Below are 20,049 nucleotides of genomic sequence, written 5' to 3'. Positions count from 1 at the left end.
TATTAAATAAACTTTAAAGAAGACGTTACTAAATCAATAGTTTCGAGGTGATAGCGATTTTGTAAAGGGAAACATAATGGATTTTAAAGCATAATTTTTTCTTTTCATTTTAGAACTTTTTTCTAAATCTTTGACAAAATTGCAAATTTTACAATATTCGTTCATTATTCTATGAGGACTCAGCTGTTTCTTTAAAGTTTGTGAATTTTTAAAAACTTAAACTCACCTTTTAAAATGTTACACTTAATATGACCCGGTGGTAAAGCGGCAGCTCCCACATTAGCCAATTTCACTTGATTATTAGGTTTTTCAGAATTCGATAAACGTTTCAGAGTCTCTGTATTATGATCCATATCAAAGGTTTTATTAATAGTAACCCTAAAAGTTGAACAAAAGTATAGAAATTTAAATCATTAATAAGAATATTTATATAAAATAAAACAGATACTTGTAGAAAAGAATATTTAATATAGAAAATGTTTTGTTATTAATAAATTACACTACCTTATACTGTTAGCATCATTAATGGCCTCAGTGGCTAAAACAGATGGGGATGGGTCTTTAACTATGGACTTTAGTAATGAATCTAGCTCTTTATCTTTATCCGACAAGCCACTTTTAATGCTGTATACAAATATAACAAAAACAAATAACATAAATGACAACAACATTAAAAAAAATTATAGACAAAATAATGTTATGAAAGGAAAAAACAATAATAAATGATAAAGCGCAACTGACTACTTCTTAATATAAGAAATGACAAAAAAAATAAACTATAAATGAAAACACATGTAAGTTTCAACATAAAATACTTAAATAGATGATGGCTGATAGTTTGTAAAAATATTGAAACAATGCCAAAAAAAAATAAAAGATATAATTAAATGGTTTGTAAACATTTAAATTAATTTCACTGCTGATATATGTGTAAACATATTAAAAGCAAATTTAGTGTTTAATTTATGAGGAATATGTGTTAAAGAAAAATTAACATACCTTAGTCCTGAATGTATAGAAGCTTTGCCAAATGAATTGTTATGTGAAGTATTATTGCGGAAGGGATTAGTCTCTTCAAAATTCTTAGTATTATTAGGTGAATAAGGAGCAATACTACTAGCACCAGCACATTCAGTATCCAATCTAGAGATAATTAAAAAAATTTCAAATAAAATAAGTATTAATTTGAAATTTGTATTTATATAAAAAATTGTACTTACTTCACAGTTAGACCAGCTTTACCAAATGAACCAATTTTACTATAAGCCGGATCATCAGTACTCGAATTCGATCTTATCGAATTGCGGCCTAATGAAGCGCATGCATTTTGTTGTGAACCTGAATGTACCGAACTACCACATATGGCATCATCATAGGCCATAGACGTATTGTGTATGACTGTCTGTATAGAGGGCGATGGCGTTATAGTATTCATTGTTGGCTGATTATCTGCAGTAGCTGTTGATAATATTGAATCTACAGTGCTATTTAAATTTTCAGTAGTTTGAGGAGCAGTGTTGGCTGCTGCTGCGGCAGCCGCAGCTCTAGCATTAACAGAAGCCAATGCAGAGGCTGCATTCTCTTGTGAAGCTTTTTGCCGTTCACGTAATAAATGGGATTGACGACTGGCGAATCGTTGTGAGGGTCTACGTTCAAATTGCACAGTACGTCGAGCACGACTTTGTACGGTGGCCTGGAATTCTGTACGTCCCGAATAGCGAAAACGTGAACCCATGCGAAAGAAGTTCTGTCTAGCTGAGGGACCTTTAACGGGAGCTCTTAAACGGAAGAAAGTATGATGTTCTACAGCACATTTCCATAAATGTTTACAGGCCTTTTCATTGTACAGGCGAAAAACAAAAGTATGTTCTTGTTCACGTCCCTCATCATCGTCCTCGATAACAATAAGTGTTAGTTTTTTCTTTTTAAAATCCAATTTGCTGATCTTAGGCCAAAAGAAAAGGCCTATTTTTTGATCACGCTCAAACACTAAAATGCCAGTGGGAGTCAAACCCAAATGGTATTCGCAGCCATCTTTGCCCTGTAATTAATTAATTTATATAAACTAAATTTTAAATATTTAAACAAAACTACTTACTAAAACAGTATGCATATCAACACCATACATATCCAGCCATTTGGCTTTATTTAAAAATGCAGTTTCAGCTTGAGCTGGTGTTAAACCTCGACAGGTTTTATATTCCTCTAAAATATCAATTTCTAATTCCTCAGTTTGTTCGGGTACAAAACGAAATTCTGAAACAGTGGCTGCTGTATGAACATGTTCATCATAATCTCCTAATTCGGCTGTTCAAAAAAAAAAAAGGAAATATTATTAATTTTATATGGTTCTCTAAGGTTTATTGTAACACTTACATTGCAAAGCTAAAGCACACAATTCGGTAGCCTTATCATCGGGACAATCTAAACGTCCCTCTAGTAAATCATGTTTCAATTGTAAAAAGAATAAATAACGTGTTAATTCTTCACGTAAAGTATTCGGTTCGGAGGAATAAAATTTCACTTTTAAACGGAATGTATAGGGTGGACCAACTGTAATTTATATATTATATTAGTAAAATATTAACATTTTTTTGCTTATGTTTATAAAACTTACTTTTAACTTGTTTCTTAATGGGTTTTGTGGGATCTAGCCAATGTTTAACATGATTAGCATCCATAAATTGCAAACCAAAATAATCTTTTTCTATAATATCTAAATTATAAAATACTTGTTCGTATAGAAAACTGCCCATTGCTTTTTTCTGTAAAATAATATAATAATAAAAAAATTAGTTTATTAAGTAAAATGTTAGAAAAATTTAAATAATTCAAAAGTAAAAAAATTCCAAAAAATGTTCGATGTAAGACTCAAAACAGTTTTTTTCTGCAAATTGCATTATTATTTATTCAAATTTAGGGGCGTTTTTTATGCATATATTAAAAAAAACAAGACAGGGGTGAAATTACTTAATTTCATTCAACAATTGTTTAAAAAAGGTAAAAATTTTAGTATGAGCTTAACATGTTGATTAGTAAATTTACTTTTTTAAACATTTCAATTTATTGCATCTTGAATAAAATAACATATAATAAGAGTAATGATTGTTTTAATTATAGCAACAATCAATCTTAAAAAGAACATTTTACGAAAGAAATGTTTTCAATAAATTAGCGTTCACATCAAAGTATAAATCAATAAAAAATTATAATCATAACATTAATGTTTTATTCATAATACTGCAATTAAAGAACATAAAACTGTATTTAATCAAACCATCTTAAACGTTTATTATTTATGTCTTTTTTTGACTTCTTAAAATAATAATTAAAAAAATAATTCTGATTAAAAAAGCAGTTCATTGGTATACGAGCTTTAAAAAGAGCTTTCCAAAAAACATATATTTAAACAAAAACAATATACCCCCATCTTTTTTTATGGTGGGTATAAAAAAAATTTAAACTTTGCATTTACTGTACAAAAATGCTTTTTTTCCAAAAGCTTTAAGCATAATATTTATATATAGCTTAAAAGCTTTATAACTTTTAAACATATCGTAGAAGCTTTAAATTCGAAACTAATTTGATAAATCAAAAAACAAAAATTGTTAAAAACTTTTTATAAAATCTTTAACTTTGTATTACAAAAAAGTCCTGCAAAAGTAAATTGTTGAAAAATACTGAAGCATCAGTCCAAATAGTCTGCTATAGCAGGCTAGAAGACAACATTTTTGGAGCTTTTATAAAAAACTTCCATCAGTGTAATCATTACTTTTTAAGTCCTTGTTTCATGACAAGATTGTTAAACATTTGCGAAAGGACGAGTATATATTGTGTATAATTTTCTACAAAAACTTTCATTTCTTTCGATTCTAGTGAATGAACTAAACTATAAACATACAAGTCAAACATTTCTTAATGAAATTTAAAAAAACTACTAAAAATTTCACAAAATTAGCATATCAATAAAGAAAATTAAAACCAGTCAGACTCAAGCAATTTTTTTACAAATAATTATAAACATTAAAAATAAAATGTTTGTCTATAACAACAATATAAATGTTATATTCTCGTAGGTCAAGAATTACGAGAAAAAAACTGCAACGTAAAGAAATTAAGCAATTTTTATTAAACAGAGACTTAAACGTAACAGTAAGCAATTTAAAATAGAATGAAAAATAAGTAATTTGGTTTCAATTAAAAAACGCTGAAAAATGAAACTTTAACAACGTTTTTTGAAGCTAAATAACAAATGTAATTCATTGAAAATCCCAATACATAATGTATAGTATACTCACCGAACATTCAATGGATAGATCTGTATTATCCAGTAATATAACACGACAATCTATTTTATTCTTATTAACTGGTATACGTTGTGGTTTTATATGAGATGAAGTAGCGCCACCACCGCCTGCTACCGAGGGACCTCTGGCATCTGTGCGATCATTACCGCTGCCACTGGCTCCAGCAGAATTATCCGCATAGTTGTTGCGAGCTTTACGGCGGCTTAGAAAACGCAACATATTGTTTGTTATTCCACAATGACACACGCACACACAGAAACAGACGACAAACGGTTAATTAACAAATAAAGTTGAAGAAGATCTCAAGCGAACAGAAATAAACACGAAATATAAATTGAACTGAAGAGACATTAACCAAGTTTGCACGTAGTAGTAGTGAGTAGTAGAACAGCTAAAAGGTTGAAAAGTTTATTTTATTGCTTTAATCGATCAAACGTTTGGTTGGAAGTTTTTTTTATTTTTTGATAAATTAGATAGATGAATTGATGGATGGATGGTTGAAATATTATGCCAACAAGTCTGACACAAATACTTTTACTGTTGCTGGTTGATATTGCTGTTTGTGGGTTTGATGTCGTATTGCACTTTATAGACCGACCACGAAGGAAGCTAGTATACATATACAAACTCCAAGAAAAAAGTGGGCACCTCTCTCTAATTTAAAAAAAAAAATACTATCAATTTGTTGGTTGTTTTTACAACATTTCGTGGATGTAGTGTATGGATATTAAAGTTCTCTTGTTGTTATTGTTATTATAACTATGGATGGTAGATGATGATGTATGCGGTGTAAACTTGAAATTGATTTTTTTTCATTTGCGGTTAAACTAATCTTGATCCTGTTTTTTGGTATGATGCTGCTGCAGCAGCTAGCAAGCAATAAGAAGAGAAGTGTGGTAGTAACCAAACAACCACAAAATATAAAGGTAGCACAGGCAGCTTACACTTTCTTACACTAAGCTAGAGCAGTTTATTGTTGTTGTAGTGGTATTAGTATTATTTTTACCCACAATTACTATAAACTTCTATTTTGGCTAAATAAAACAACCGTCAGTCAGTCAGCCAGCAAACACACGAAAACTCAGTTAGCCAGCCACTCACTCGATCCAGCCACAGAGCCAACAACAAGTATAAACACACAGATTTATGTTTTCTTTTTTTTTTTTAAGACCAACGAAAAAATAAACTAAAAACACAGACACAACAAAACGCGTTTCTAGAAGGCGGAGGCTTTGCTTTTTTACTTGATTTTTCTTCACACACATAAATTGATTAAAATAAAAAAAGTTGAGCAGCCACCAACCAGCCACAGCACCATCAACACAGTAAAATTAGAAACTTTACCTTTTCAAAACATTTTTTCTATGTTTGCATTTCACACAAAACATTAAATTCGTATTGTTTTCATTTAAACACAATATTGTGCACTTGTTGCAAGCAATTTTATTGATTTTAACATAAAAATAATAAATAAATTTTAATAAAAACTAAAAGGTTAAACGAAACGAAAATAATCTAAACCGAGAAGAAAAAATACTCTGCATGTCTGTCAGAGCCCCGTGCCGACAAATATTAACGTCGGCGGCGGCTGACAGTAAAAATATCGTCAGCATCTTAAAATCGACTGTGAGCCGGCTAAGTTTTCAACTATGTTTAGTTTTTAAAAGTGGGATTTTGAATGCAAATATTTTAAAAATCGGGATTGTCTACTAAATAGATAATTTTTGTTTTCATAAATACTATTTTATATATTTCTCTCGATATAAAACTAATTTTCATGAGATTTGTTTTAAACTCAAGAGAAATATTTTTTGAAGACTTAATTATAAGAATTGAATCAAAGATAGAGTCCAAGTGGAAGTAATCTGGACATGGAAAGCGAAAAAAGTAAGCTTTATAGAAACGTATCGGCCGATATTTGACCCTATGCACCATATAAGGGTCCCCTCACAAAATGACGTTAACGCTTATAACTGTCTAAAAACCGCATCTATTGCGATGAAATTAGCCATGAATACATTTTATAGGAAGCTTAAAATTTGTAATGATCGGTCTATATTTACCCTTAACCCTCTACGACGATTGCGTCATAATAAATCTAATTAATAAATAAGAAAATAACAAAAGTATCGAATATCTTATGAATCTGTATATTGTTTTTAATTATTTTATGTCGACACATGTACGAAATAGTTGCCTCGTTAATTATAGATCGATTTTGCAGTGCATCAATTTTAAAAGATGAGTCACTTGCCCATATGTAGTATACAGCTATTTTTCAAAATTGTCTTTACCTTATTATTCCGCCATGGTTGTTTCTTAGTTGCCAGATGAATAAGACGCAAAATAGTGAAATTTCATTACATCTGGCATTAGTGGATGTTCCATATCTAACCGGCTAATTAAAGGGAACTTGGAAGAAAGAAGGAGGTACTCATCATCACCTCTGAGTTTTAAATAAAATCTAAACTGCGTAAAAAAACTAAACATTCCACAAAAAAGAGTTTATACATATACAACATATTCTCTCGTCACTCCTCCTAAAGGTAAGAAACATTCTGTTACTCCTTTATTTTTAGAAATCTACATATTGCAAAATCTTTTTTTATTTGCACACTCAGCAGCGAAAGTCAAAGGTCAATTTGCAACAATCAAAAAGAACAAGTTTGTTTTATAAATTATTTAACCAAATCAGCAAACAACCGGTGATAAGAAAGTTTTTTTTAATTAATATTAAAACTAACAGAAGCCAACAACAGCAATATGGCTGCAGAAAAATTGGATGTCATCATATTTGGTGCCACTGGTTTTACCGGTAAATATACTGTCTATGAAGCTTGCTCGGTATTGGAAAACATTCGCTGGGGTATTGCCGGTCGCAATCGTGACAAATTGGAAGCCGTGCTTAAGGACATGGGCGCAAAAGCCAATAAAAATCTTATGGATACACCCATTATTTTAGCCGATGTGAATGATGAAAAGTCGCTAGTGGAAATGGCTAAACGTTGTCGTGTGGTGGTCAATTTATGTGGACCTTATCGCTTTTATGGCGAGCCTGTAGTACGTGCTTGCATTGAGGCTGGTACTCATCATGTCGACGTTAGCGGTGAGCCTCAGTATATGGAAACCATGCAATTGAAATATCATGCAAAGGCGCAGGAGAAGGGTGTTTATATTATCTCGGCCTGTGGTTTTGATTCCATACCAGCCGATATGGGTGTTGTGTTTATAGAGAAGAACTTTGATGGTGTTGTAAATTCTGTTGAAACGTATTTGAAGAGCTACACTAAAGGCGGTCCTACAGGAGGGGCAGGTATTCATTACGGCACCTGGGAAAGTGCTGTTTATGGTTTGGCTCATGCCAGCGAGTTGCGCGGCATTCGCTCACAATTGTACAGTGAAAGGTTGCCCAAATTTCAGCCCATACTTAAAAATCGTCCTCTTATTTTCCGTTCGGAAGTCGTCAACAGTGTTTGTTTGCCCTTCCCGGGTGCTGATCGTTCGGTGGTAATGCGTTCTCAACGTTTTCTGTACGAACAGGAACGCAAACGTCCGGTGCAGATGCATGCTTATGTAGCATTTGGCTCATATTTAACCGCCTCCTTGGTCGCTCTCTTTGCGGTATTATTTGGCCTGATGACCAAATTTTCCTTTGGCCGTCGTTTGTTATTGAAATATCCAAAAATTTTCTCTTTGGGTTTTACTTCACATGAAGGTCCCACAGAGGCAGCTATGGAAAGAACCTACTTTTCTATTACCATGAAAGCATTGGGTTGGCCTCAATCGGAACGTTTGGCAGAACCTACTGATCAATACACCAATCCTCCTTCGAAATCGTTAATGGTTAAGGTGTCCGGTCCTAATCCTGGTTATGGTTCTACCTGTGTAGCCTTACTTTGCAGTGCCCTTACTGTTCTAAAGGAAAGCGACAAAATGCCTGGATCAGGAGGTGTTCTACCACCAGGTGCTGCTTTTGCCAAAACCAGCTTAATAAGTGAGTTGGAAAAACATGAACATGGCATCAAGTTTGAAATTTTGGCCAACAAGTAAATGTTATTCGTTTATTGGTTGTTTGGGAAGATAGAACAGCAATAAGTGATCAGCCTAACTGAAATTGAATTTCATAAAGTTTTTTAGAATAGTTTTTAAAGAAAAACATTTATTATATTATGCATTTTTCAATAAAAAATATTATTTAAATATTAAATAAAAAAATAAATTATTATCTTTGAAGTGAAAAAACCTGGCAATTAATTAACTACACAAAATTTTCAAGATATTTGATTATAAATAACGAAAAGGATTTAAATATGCAGGAGAAATTACTTGAAATAAATATGGACTTTTGTTGCAGTTAACAAAGTTTTAAGTACAAACATATGTACACTGATAAATATATGTTTGTACTTGGTTGTCTCAAACAAGAACGAAATTATTATGTTGTAAATATTTGCTTTAAAAAAATTAAATGTGTATGATTTTTGTTTTTACGTAAGGTGCACTTTTGCATTGATATTCACTATGACATTTTAAAACACTTAAATTATTTTTTATTTATCAATATTTCAATTAAATAGTAATTCAAAGGTCAAATATAAAGAGTTCAATATCAATTGATTGACTTCTGATCTTTGATTAGTTTTTAAATTGCAATAAAACAATGATAAATCCTAACTGCCCTCAGTTGATATCATTATTAAAAGATTATATCATTACTAAAAGGTTATTTCAGAGCTTTGGTCAATTTGGACCGATTAGGAAAAAACTTCACAGATTGATTTGTATATATAAAATACATATATGTAGATTTTTTACTGATATCATAATTAAGTATTGTGTTATTTACGAAGGTATTAATACGCCGATAGGAATCAAATATTGGCTAATATTTTTCAAATTATGTGTACACATACACATGTTACATATTCTCTGGCCCTTTCACAAAAAATTATACTATAGAATATTCTGTACAAAACTATAATTTAATCTATAGAGCCGTATAATTATTATATGGGCTCAAGATTGTGATTTTTCATATGTACTAACGTACGTTTCCAGCCTCTAAGTGGAGGAATGATGATGATTCAGTACAGCCGTTTATTGAGGAAATTTTCAATTCTATATTCATCTCTCGCATCAAAACCGAATTGTGGATTTTTGAACTAGCGATTTCTATGAACATGAAAATATTTTTAAATCTGGCAGCGTTGTCAACAGCTGAGTCTCTCAAATAAAGTGAAAAAATAAAAACAACTTTAAAAAATACACAGATTTTATTGCACTAAAGTACTTCTTCGTTTTCATCACCAAAATAAAATAATTTTGTTAATAACTATAAATGTAAGTAACTAAAATATATTTTAATTTACAACAATTATTTCACTGAAAACCCTCCTCCAACTTTAAAAGCAGTTCTCACAACCGTATTAACATCTTAAACTAAAATCATACCAACCTGGCTACATAATGAATATAATGCGTAATCTTAACCGGCTACAACTAATTTCTTCGAAATGGTTATCTCATAGATGTATACAAACTTCAACAACAGTAAAAACAAAAGAAAATCTTATTTTAGAACCCTTAACAGAACGACAACTTATACAAGTTAAGGGTGATGAAGTTGTGCCATTTCTGCAGGGCCTCATAACAAATGATATTAAACATTTACATCCCACTTCAAACAAGGCTATCTATGCTATGTTCCTAAATAAAGCTGGGCGTGTTATGTATGATACCATCTTGTACAGCACCTCAGAACCCACAAGGATACTTATTGATTGTGATAAAAATGTAGCGAATGAGTTGCAACGTCATTTAAGACTCTATAGAGTAAGACGTAAAATCGATATAGACTCTGTGGCTGAGGAATATAAAATATGGCAAGCATTTGAATGTAATAAGCAAACACAAAATCTAGCTGTTGCCCTTAACCCTGAACGATCTAGTGATTTAACTTTTAGCACAGATCCTAGACTTAAACAATTGGGCTTACGTTTGTTGACTACTAGTGATAAAACTTTTTCCGATCTTACCCAACTATTTAAATGCGAAGTAACAATAGCTTCAGAGGAAAACAGTTTCCGTGCTCACAGATATAGTCTAGGAGTAGCAGAGGGTGTAATTGATATGCCTCCTGGAAAATGCTTTCCCTTGGAGGCGAATTGTGATATTTTAAATGGTGTCAGCTTCCATAAGGGCTGCTATATAGGTCAAGAGTTAACAGCTCGTGTACATCATACTGGCATGATTCGCAAACGACATATGCCAGTCAAGTTAACAGCTCCTCTGCCGGCAGATGCCACCATCGCCACCGTTCACAATGAATCTGGAGCCAATTGTGGTACAATTTATGGCAGCACAGCCGGTCGTGCTCTTGGTCTATTACGTGTGGAAAATGTTTTAAAAGCGAAGAAGTTATTGGTTAATGGTAGCGACTGTTCTACAGAGAAACCTCAATGGTGGCCCCAAGAATTGCACTCAAATGTACCTAAAGACATACGCAAAGATATTTGATATAAAATTAAGAATTTCAAAGCCAAAGATAAATAAATCTGTTTTTGTTCCATAGTTGTTATTGAAAATAAAAAATAAAATTTAATTCAATGATTAAACGAAGTTAATAACAAATTTTATTATTGTAGAAGATCATATCCTAAAATTATTTGCATTTAAACAAAAAAATATATTTTCCACCAACTCTTGAGCTGCAATCTTTATTTATTTTCTTACAGAAAATGTCACTTGACAGTCCAAAACCTTCTTGTTCTAAAACGCTTAAGGAAGAACCTGTCGAAAAACATCACATCGACACTAATGACGGCAATTTAGAATTATACATTAAAAACGATAAAGCTGAAATAGAACTTTTGGAATCCAACGACAATACTGTAACTAATGAACATGAAGAAAAATCACAAGATGATGAACGTATTGCAAAAATAAAGTTCCATTGTTCCAATTGCGATATGGAGGAAATGGTGCATTATTTTGGTTTGGAGCCGAATTTTGTATTTGGCATAAAATTCAATGAACCCACCTACATAATGAGAGATCCATTTCAAGCACCACCACCCAGATGGAAACCTAAGGCAGAATATTTTGTGGCCATAGGTAGCCATTGTAAATTATGTGATAAGATAGTTTGTAAGGATAGTGAATGTAGTTTCTTTTATATAAATTCCTATTGTTTAAGTTGTGTCCGCAAAGTAGCCAACACATTTCCCCAGGACATACAACAGAAATTAAAAAAACAATTAGCCATGATTTAAAAGTGTTTGTTCATTTTGTAACAAATGAAGGATTTATAAAAATAGTTTTTATTCAGAGGTTTTAAAAGTTATGTCAACGTTTACAATTTGTCTAAATATACAATGATGAAGGTTTTCTATACTTACCATTATTTAAATTAATTATTTGGGAAGTTTTACAAATTACATTTTTGTAAAATAAGATGGCTCTGCGTAACACATTTTATTCAGTTTTAACTTTAGGAGCAATTTTCTTCGCCAACAGTTGCATTTGGTCATTGGACTTTTTCTTCTTTGTTTTGGGTTTCTTCTTTAAGCCCTCTACCTTAACACCTCTAAATTCACTTTTCTTGGGCTTTTTGCCTTCATCACCCTCACCACTTTTACTATTGGAGGCCTTTTTAGGACCTGATTTATCCTTTTTACCGCCTTTTTTGTTGTCAATTCTCTTTTTGGCACCTTTTTGGGACTTCTCTTCTTTTTCAGCTTGAGCATCGCGAGCTTCTTTAGCGCCCAATTTCCTAGCACTAAAACGTTCTACATTTATGGGACGGTCATCTACAATGGTCTGATTAAGTTCCAAAGCTAAACCAACAGCATCAGCAGTTTTAAAGCATACATAGGCTACACCTTTACAACCTTTATCGCCGTCCCGTATACAGCGCACATAATCAATTTCGCCACAACTACTGAATATTTCTCGTAGTGATTCCTCAGTAGCACCTATAAATAAATAATTAAAGACTTAGATCGAAATATGTATTTTTTAAACGTTATACAACTTACTGTATTTAAGATTTCCCACAAAAACAGTCTTCTTGGCTTGCTCCTTTTCGTGACTCTGAGGATTTTTAGCAGCTAATGTGATTCTTAAATGATGGCCCTTGAATTCCACGCCATTTAGTGTAGTAGCCTTTTCAGCTATTTCTTTGCTTTTCAACACTACGTAGGCATTTAAAGCACCTGCTGTCCTGCGCTGTTTGTGTTTGAACAAAACTTGTCCACCAGCGGAACGTAGACGTATAGAGTTAATAGGGGCAAAGTCCTTAAATAAACGTATTATTTGTACACGTTTTGTATTTGGAGGTAAATTTCCTACGAATACTGTAGCGGCTTCCAGTGCGGGGTCTCTAGTTAGTTTTTCTGTTTAAATTTGATGATTACCAAATATGTGGGCTAAATTTTCAAGTAATTCTTACTTACCGGCATTTTTTTGTTCCTTTAACAATTGTCTCCTCTCAGCTTTTCTTTCCTTCTTTAACAATACCATACTGCTGGTGGGGTCCAATTTCTTTTGTTCAATTGTTGTGGATGTGCTTTTAGCAGCTTTTACATCTTTCGCTTTCTTTTCAGTTTTTTGTTTTTTTAATAATTCCTTCTGCTCAGCCTTTTTTTCCTTCTTTGACAAGACTTTACCGCTGGCGGGGACATTCTTTTGGCCATTTGCTCTATTTTCAGCTTTATTTTGTTGCTTCTTTAATTTTTGTGCCAATTTCTTGGATTTTTTCTTCTCTACTTTCTTAAGTTGTTCCTCGTTTAGTTCTTTACTGGGAACAGGAACAGGAGTTTCTGCTTTTGATTTCTTCTCTTTAGTTTCATTTTTCTTCGTCGGATTTTTTGGTTTTTTATCATTTGCTACTTTTTGTGCTGCTGGTTTTTTATTTTCTACCGTTTTATTTTTCTTGTTCTTATTTTTGGTTTTATCAGCAGCATTATTGTTGGGCTTTAGGTTGGTGCTCTCTATTTTTGGAGCCAAATTTAGATCTTCTGTTTTTACTACTGCATCTTTAAGTTTCCTTTCCTTTTTTGGTTTATTCTTTTTAACTTTACCTTCTTTAATACTTTCCAATGAAGTATTAATTACTTTTGATTCAATATTTTTTACTTTCTTCATATTTAAATTTATAAACTTTTTTTCCCTTTTTCACGTGGAGTTTTAAAAAAATGAATGTGAGTGAATGACAGTAAACAAAAACACATGTATAATGTATAAGAAGTGATTTTACTGGATTGACAGCAGAAACGATTTTGTTTTTTTTTTTAATATGAGGTTTGACAGAGTAGCGTTAAGGCGATTTTTGACATTTTACTAGGAACGTAAAAACATATAAAAACAAAAATAGCCATATTGTGCAGCTATTGCCAGTGTTGCTATTAGTGTATTTTGTCTGATGAATACAGCGTGTTTAAAACACTTAAAAAGCAAATGAAAGAAAGATTCCTTCATCGTCATTACAGTTTTACTTTTAATAACGAAATTGTTGCTTAATTTTTTAACTAAATAAGGGAGAAACAAATTAGTTAAACTATATTGTTACTAGTTTAGTTGATGCCAGTTTGACCTTTATTTTATTTTTTCAAACTTGGCTGCACTTTTATGTAATAATAAAATAATGCCAATTTTTAGTTTAATTAAACGGTTAAATTCAAATTTTATAAAGCGATCAAGTTTTTATCAAATGTTTTAAAATGAAAACATACATTCTATTATTTATTCCTTTCTAAGATCAGTTTTTTAGAACAATCTGTTTAAATATGCATTTTGCTTATTTTTGGATGAAGGATGGAAGATGTCTATTAATTATCCATTTTTGTCCTCGTCTCTGGGCCTTGTCGTGGTATCAGCTGACAGATAAGTCAACAAACATATTTATACTAATAATATATTATAATTTTAATATAGATTACTATCAATTATTTGTCATACAGTAATTTCTTTTGCCGATTGAATTAAAATCAAGAAATACTTATTTTGCTGTTTTTATTTATTACAATACTTAACAACACAGTTTATTTTTAGATAACTTGGCAGCACTTTCAGAAAGCTTTTTACAAAATGACGAGTTCAATAACAGTGTTCACAACTCTTATAACAAAACACCAATTTACTTTTTTTACCATCTACTGACAATACATAATTGATAAAGTTTATAATTTAAAATTAGTCCAGTATGGTATTTATATCAAACAATTTTTTTTTCAAAAAATTACATTTTATTGCCTTTAAACTTGCACTTTTGTATAATTGTTTAATAAAAATATAATTGCTACAAATCGCTATAATTTTCCATATAACTTTTTCTCTATCAATTTACTTTTAAAAGCGCTAAACTGACATCAGTGTTCACCACCCATATTCAATTCGCATTCGTTGAATTTTTCAATATTCAATTCGCGTTCGTTGAAGAAAAAGGACGGCAGCTGCGGAAGTCGGCAAATATTTGTTCTTGTATTCCAGAATCATCAACAACAAAAAAGTTTACAAAAGCAGAGTATATAAACTGTGTGTTTGTGTGTGTGTTGCAAAAAATTGTTTAAACAATTTTCACATTTATTCATTGCGAATTTTTTGTTATTTTTGCAAATCTAACTCAAAGAGTTTAAGAAAAAAAATCTTTTGTGTAAATTTTTCGTCTATATAAAAAAAAGTGCAAAAAGAAAAAATATATGTAGTAGAGAGGAGGTATAATTAAGAAATAAAAAGAAGGAATTTCAAAAGAGAATTTGCGAAATTTAAAAAAGGTGAATCACGCGTACAATTTAAATTAGAATAATCAACTGAAATCTTTGAGGAATCTTATAAAAAGTTGTTTGCAAAAATAAGAAAAATAAAATCTAAATGAAAAATTATTTTAATTTAAGCGTTTAGATTTTATTTCTAAAAAAATAATCTTTTACAGCTTAAAGAATAAAACGAAAAAAAAAACAGAAATTGTAAAAAAGGAGTTGGAGAAACTTAAAGAACAAATCAAATTACACCAAACAACTTAAAAAATAATTTAGCGCAGGACAGTAAAAAGAGAAATTAACCTAAAAAATAAAACAACAAAGTTTTTGATTAAAAAGAGAAAAAGAGAGTTAAAAGAAGGAGAGCAATAAAAAAGTCATATAAAAAGGACTTGTGAAAAATAAAATAAAACAGAAAACTGTTTTTGTGTTGTGCGCATTTGAAATCTTATTAAAAGTTATTTTTTGAAGAGAATCTGCAATGGAGAACCAAGAAATCATGGATCAATTTTTGGAAAACAGACAAAACTACATGATGGATAATAACAGTATGCAGCACATGAATGTAAATGTTGCCAGTGCCGGCTGTGATGCAGTAGTAGGAGGAGGTGTACAAGGAGAAGTTGTAACTGCTGGTGTTGCCGGAGAGATCTTGGGTGTTAAATACGATGAACATCACGAAGAACACGATGTTGGCGATGACGACGAACTCAAGTACGTCAAAGAAGTGCAGCAGAGCGAAAAGTTGCAGCAACAGCAGCTGCAAACGTTGAAAAACTTGGGCCTAGACGACGATGATAATAATGTTTGTACATACGAAAGCAATGAGTTGGCAGAAAAAGAAACTACCAACAATGCAGCTTACGAGTTCGGCAATGGAAATGGCGGTTTTGTTTTCGGTGGAGATCATCATCAGCCACAACAACAGCAACCACATCATGACTTGTTTAATTTGGGCAATGGCCATGATACCAATGGTCATGAAGATTTCGGTAACATTGTTTCCTCAGGATTTGAAGAAAAGATTAATATGATGGATAGCGAAATGGATGGTTTTAAAAACGAGGGAGATTTCTCCTCAACCTCCAATGTTACGGAATCTGTGGAAGGCTTTGTCCCCCAGGTGGATGTCAAAATTGAGACAAAGCCAGAACATCAACAAGAAATGGTCGATGAAGAAGAACCTTCCTCTTTGGCTACAAACACAACAAATGGCACCAGCAGTCTGAGTGAAAATGTTCCCCCACAGACTACAGCTGCTGAAGTGGCACCACAACAAGCAAATGCATTTGATGATTTTATGTCCAATTTGGAGAACAAAGAAAACTCAGATCCTTTAACAGCTCCACGACCAACTGATCTTGACTTGGAACAGGCCCACTCTCAACTTAACCCTGATGCTAAGGAATTCGTACCCAGTTTTGGTTCTAATCCTGCCTCACCAACATCTCCCTTTGCTACAGGTATGCAAAATGAACCTTTATTAAGTGACGCTATGGAAACACAAATGTATTTCGGTCAAGCTCCCAGTGCTGTGCCACGTCATCTCTTGGGAGATGATGACTTTGTCGCTCAAAGTCCTCGCAAAGGAAAATGTGACAATAGCATGGACGCCGTTTCGGTGCCAAAATTGTCAGAATTCGAACAAGAAGCAGAAAAACGACCCCATGAATTCGAACCAGGAAATGTTGTTGGCTTCCAGCAAAGGGACGAAGTCATGACACCCGATCAGGCCGTACAACAATTACCACACGATGATCTTGTAGGAGAACAAGATAAAGAAAATTGCGAACCTACAGACTCGACTGATTTCCAGCCTTCAGGCTTTATGGATCACGGCCCCGAAACCTGTGTTGATCTTGATGCCGATTTAGATATGCAACCTGTCGCTTTATCTGCTGAAGATGATGTCATGAAAAGATCCATGTATGTGGCTAGTGATGATGCTATCGAGGATGTTTTGAACAGTGTTCAGCCCATTCCCACTGAAATTGATAGTGTCAACAATTCGTTTATAGAAGAATCCGCCACAGAATCGGCTGCCAATCAATTGGCAGGCGACAAAGAACTCTTGCAGGTGGAGGAAAAAGAACATGTCTCGCATTCACCCTCTACAGAGGAAATTCAAATGAACTTACAAAACACTCTTAATTCCTCGAATAAGGATATACCACAATTACCCGTTGACATGGATAATGCCAATAATATGCAGGAATCTATGTATATGGAGCAAGAGCATCAACAACAAGAACATTTTGAAGAACATCAAGAACAAGACAAATTTTACCAAGATGTACATCAATTTGAACAACAACATGTTGAAGAACAACACTTTGAGAACGATATGACTCATGAACAAGCTCAACAACACGAGGAAGAACAACAACACTTAAAGGATGAATTCCAACAGGAAAAACAACAGGAACTGGAACAATCACTTCCTAAAGAAGATTTGCCTGTTGAACAACATCAACAAGATTTAGAAACTTACAACGAAGAAGTTCAACATGAAGTAAAACAACACTTACAAGAAGATGAACATCATGTTGAGAAACATAACGAAGAAGTACCACAAGAACAGGAAAAAATCTTTGAAGAAACACCTGTACAACAACAATATCATGATGAATTACAAATTCAAGATCAACCACCCCAAGATCTCATGGGCGATACTCAACAAACTACGGTCGAAGCAAATGACGAAAGTATTTTAGCTGATACCACAAATCCTTTAGTGGCCACAGACAGTTTCCTAGATAACTCTCATTTAGCCCATGAGCAACAACAAGAAATTCACGAATCATTTTCTCCATTCAAAATTTCTGATGAAGTTTCTGCAACTCCTGTTATGGACTCTCTTCAATTGGATGTGTCTGAAAGTGTTGAACAAGCCAATCTTAGTGATGTCGTCATGAGCCCCTCATCTACAACCGATGAGAAACATTTGCACGAGGAAACTAAAGAACAACAATTGTTCTCGATGTCTGGTTTGGAACAGCAAATGAGTGAGATGATGTTGAACAATACCGATGGCCATCTTTCACAGGTATGTTATATATATATTTTTTAATGTGTTTAATTGCAAAATTTGCAAATTTTTTTTAGGAAAAATTTGTTTTTCAGAAAGAAATTTTTAGTTTTTTTTATTTTCAAATCTTAATTCTTTTGGAAAAGTGCATTTTATTTTCATATCTTAATATTCACAGAATTATTAAAACATTACAGTAATATTTTTAATGCATTATATTTAAATATATAATAACACTTTTTTATTCTTGTAAAAATTGGTATTTTCCGCCTGAACTAGTTTTTAAATATGCAAATGGCTTTAATTACCACTAAGTACAGTGTGTTCTTCTTAAAAAAGCACACAGTCAAACATGCAAACATAAAGTTACAGTTTTATTAAGATTTTTTTATTACTACACTTTTAATTTTGCAAAGTTTGAGTTTTAATAAAAAATTAACAAAATTCTTCTTCCTAAAAATCTACTAAATAAATATAAACTTTAAGTCAACATTTTTATTACTCGATTAATTGTTATTAACTTTTTGAGTAATAATCAATTATAATAAGAAAATTAGCAAATGAATAGATAACAAAGTTAAGACCTGGTTGTGTTGGCATGGCGTATAATTGAAGGTAATAACAAAAAAATAATATATATATTTTGAAAAATGGCATAAAATTTATTTATTTAATGCCATTCGCCATGATCATTAACATTCAAGGTCAGATTTATTATCAAAAAAGAAACAAAATAAATAAAATAAATTCAACTTATTTTTACATGAATACATGAGTAATAAATAATTCCAAAACAATGTTCAATTTACCTCCCCAATATATCCCCACAAAAAGAAATATACTATATAACAATAATACTATAAAATAGGGAATTGCTTTGCAATAACAACAACAAAAAAAAACAAAAACACATTTTTCATTAAATTATTTTAAATGGAAAAAGAACTTTGAGTCAAACATCCCCTTTCTCAATAAATTGGGTATTAAACTATAACATATGATAAAACTTAATAATCATGTTGCTGATAAATATATTTAGACGATGATGATGATGATGATGAGGATGAATATTAACAGCTACAAAGAATTGTATGAGAGATCATACGTTTTTTCTAAAAACAAAATGAAATGAAATAAATAAAGAAAAAGCAAAAGTATAAACTTGTTTAAATGCCGGCAAACCGGCAGGCAGGCAGTCATCAACAACCAACCAACCCCTCTTTTTTTGTATCTTGTATTTTCATGCAAGTTTATGTGTATACATATATGATCCATGTATTAGTACATGATTATTACACCCGGCTATGACAATGTGAGACAGAGATATCCTACGTAACAGGGTTGTGAAATTGTAAAATTTATATTTACGATGAAATATATTTTTTTGGAAATTAAGATAAACTAATTGTTCAATTCCCAATTGGTGTTGTACGGTTGTATCGTAGTATGTCGTAGTTGTTGTAACAGCTAAAACTATAAAATAATTTAGTTGGGGGGGCCTATCTAGGCATAAAAATTACTTAAACTGGATTCATCCATAAATCCATTGGACGGAGTGAAGTAACGTTGGCTGAGAAGTTGAATCAATGTAGAGTGCTTTACATGAATACCTGAGACCCGCGGTACCCAACTGGTTAGGACATAGTCCTGCGGGCCACCCTTAGTACCAGATTATGCGGTGCTCTGGTCTGACCTCTTTTCAATCTGTGCAAGGACTAAGCCAAGAAGTAGACTGTAACCAATTTTTTAGTGCCGGCCAGACTAGAGGTATTGGCCACCTCTTTATTTCCCGGGATTGCAATAACGCCAAGGTAGAGACTTCACCAAGGTAACATGGCCCCGGAGGTTGAGCAGTTGAATATGTGGTGGATGTCATGAGGACCCTGAGCACGTTGGTTGGACGCTACGGTCTATATATTACAATTAGGCATTGTACTTCTTGCTTCATATCGATTTT

The 20,049-nt window shown here is 32.4% G+C and overlaps 6 protein-coding genes across 18 annotated transcripts in view; 4 read left to right on the top strand and 2 right to left on the bottom strand.

Annotated features, from left to right (window-relative positions):
- LOC111675662 (band 4.1-like protein 4B) overlaps positions 1-5,865 on the bottom strand; it is a 73,654-nt gene extending 67,789 nt beyond the window's left edge. For 3 of the 7 annotated variants that reach the window (XM_046949231.1, XM_046949232.1, XM_046949233.1), the window contains exons 1-9: positions 5,652-5,863; positions 4,299-4,698; positions 2,618-2,765; positions 2,377-2,553; positions 2,099-2,307; positions 1,221-2,041; positions 1,000-1,143; positions 505-624; positions 227-378 (exon numbers count right to left, since the gene is read on the bottom strand). In XM_046949231.1, coding sequence (XP_046805187.1) covers positions 227-378; positions 505-624; positions 1,000-1,143; positions 1,221-2,041; positions 2,099-2,307; positions 2,377-2,553; positions 2,618-2,765; positions 4,299-4,526 — 1,999 coding nt within the window. In that variant the 5' untranslated portion in view covers positions 4,527-4,698; positions 5,652-5,863. Of the gene's footprint in view, positions 1-226; positions 379-504; positions 625-999; positions 1,144-1,220; positions 2,042-2,098; positions 2,308-2,376; positions 2,554-2,617; positions 2,766-4,298; positions 4,962-5,651 lie in introns of those variants that run through there. The other 4 variants (XM_046949229.1, XM_023436455.2, XM_046949230.1 and 1 more) reach the window with 3 other exon arrangements.
- Positions 5,866-6,649: 784 nt separating this feature from the next.
- Positions 6,650-8,526, top strand: LOC111675667 (saccharopine dehydrogenase-like oxidoreductase). 2 transcript variants are annotated; one of them, XM_023436468.2, is made up of 2 exons: positions 6,650-6,853; positions 6,932-8,526. In XM_023436468.2, the coding sequence occupies exon 2, from the start codon at positions 7,071-7,073 to the stop codon at positions 8,355-8,357; it is 1,287 nt and encodes a 428-aa protein (XP_023292236.2). In that variant the 5' UTR covers positions 6,650-6,853; positions 6,932-7,070; the 3' UTR covers positions 8,358-8,526. The 2 variants fall into 2 exon arrangements, with proteins under 2 accessions (XP_023292236.2, XP_023292235.2); XM_023436467.2 differs by having other exon boundaries at positions 6,929-8,526.
- Positions 8,527-9,513: 987 nt separating this feature from the next.
- Positions 9,514-10,925, top strand: LOC111675646 (putative transferase CAF17 homolog, mitochondrial). Of its 2 annotated transcripts, none has more exons than XM_023436434.2 (2): positions 9,514-9,647; positions 9,720-10,925. In XM_023436434.2, exon 2 carries the CDS (start codon positions 9,774-9,776, stop codon positions 10,821-10,823), a length of 1,050 nt encoding a protein of 349 aa, XP_023292202.2. In that variant the 5' UTR covers positions 9,514-9,647; positions 9,720-9,773; the 3' UTR covers positions 10,824-10,925. The 2 variants fall into 2 exon arrangements, with proteins under 2 accessions (XP_023292202.2, XP_023292203.2); XM_023436435.2 differs by having other exon boundaries at positions 9,523-9,647; positions 9,717-10,925.
- LOC111675647 (cysteine-rich DPF motif domain-containing protein 1) lies at positions 9,530-11,690 on the top strand. Its single transcript, XM_023436436.2, has 2 exons — positions 9,530-9,647; positions 11,042-11,690. Exon 2 carries the CDS (start codon positions 11,045-11,047, stop codon positions 11,576-11,578), a length of 534 nt encoding a protein of 177 aa, XP_023292204.2. The 5' UTR covers positions 9,530-9,647; positions 11,042-11,044; the 3' UTR covers positions 11,579-11,690.
- On the bottom strand, positions 11,574-13,569 carry LOC111675644 (RNA-binding protein 34). The gene is made up of 3 exons (XM_023436433.2): positions 12,761-13,569; positions 12,344-12,700; positions 11,574-12,280 (listed from the first exon to the last, which is right to left on the bottom strand). The coding sequence occupies exons 1-3, from the start codon at positions 13,449-13,451 to the stop codon at positions 11,781-11,783; spliced, it is 1,548 nt and encodes a 515-aa protein (XP_023292201.2). The 5' UTR covers positions 13,452-13,569; the 3' UTR covers positions 11,574-11,780.
- A 1,118-nt stretch (positions 13,570-14,687) lies between these two features.
- The window catches only part of LOC111675672 (205 kDa microtubule-associated protein), a 53,191-nt gene continuing 47,829 nt past the window's right edge, over positions 14,688-20,049 (top strand). Inside the window, exons 1-2 of one of the 5 annotated variants that reach the window (XM_023436476.2) lie at positions 14,688-14,840; positions 15,238-18,110. In XM_023436476.2, coding sequence (XP_023292244.2) covers positions 15,546-18,110 — 2,565 coding nt within the window. In that variant the 5' untranslated portion in view covers positions 14,688-14,840; positions 15,238-15,545. Of the gene's footprint in view, positions 14,851-15,063; positions 15,080-15,206; positions 18,111-20,049 lie in introns of those variants that run through there. The other 4 variants (XM_046950241.1, XM_046950243.1, XM_046950242.1 and 1 more) reach the window with 4 other exon arrangements.

This window comes from Lucilia cuprina, chromosome 4 (assembly GCF_022045245.1).
Source record: "Lucilia cuprina isolate Lc7/37 chromosome 4, ASM2204524v1, whole genome shotgun sequence".
NCBI lineage: Eukaryota > Metazoa > Arthropoda > Insecta > Diptera > Calliphoridae > Lucilia > Lucilia cuprina.
Note: the sequence above shows the minus strand (reverse complement) of the source record. Positions and strands in the feature narration are given on the sequence as shown.

Bases quoted from the DNA above. Each gene is read 5' to 3' on its own strand.
- LOC111675647 (XM_023436436.2), top strand. From the start codon at position 11,045: ATGTCACTTGACAGTCCAAAACCTTCTTGTTCTAAAACGCTTAAGGAA.
- LOC111675646 (XM_023436434.2), top strand. From the start codon at position 9,774: ATGAATATAATGCGTAATCTTAACCGGCTACAACTAATTTCTTCGAAA.
- LOC111675667 (XM_023436468.2), top strand. From the start codon at position 7,071: ATGGCTGCAGAAAAATTGGATGTCATCATATTTGGTGCCACTGGTTTT.
- LOC111675644 (XM_023436433.2), bottom strand. From the start codon at position 13,451: ATGAAGAAAGTAAAAAATATTGAATCAAAAGTAATTAATACTTCATTG. The intron at 12,701-12,760 runs GTAAGTAAGAAT...AAATTTAAACAG, and splicing joins AAAGGAACAAAAAAATGCCG to AAAAACTAACTAGAGACCCC. The intron at 12,281-12,343 runs GTAAGTTGTATA...ATTTATTTATAG, and splicing joins TGTGGGAAATCTTAAATACA to GTGCTACTGAGGAATCACTA.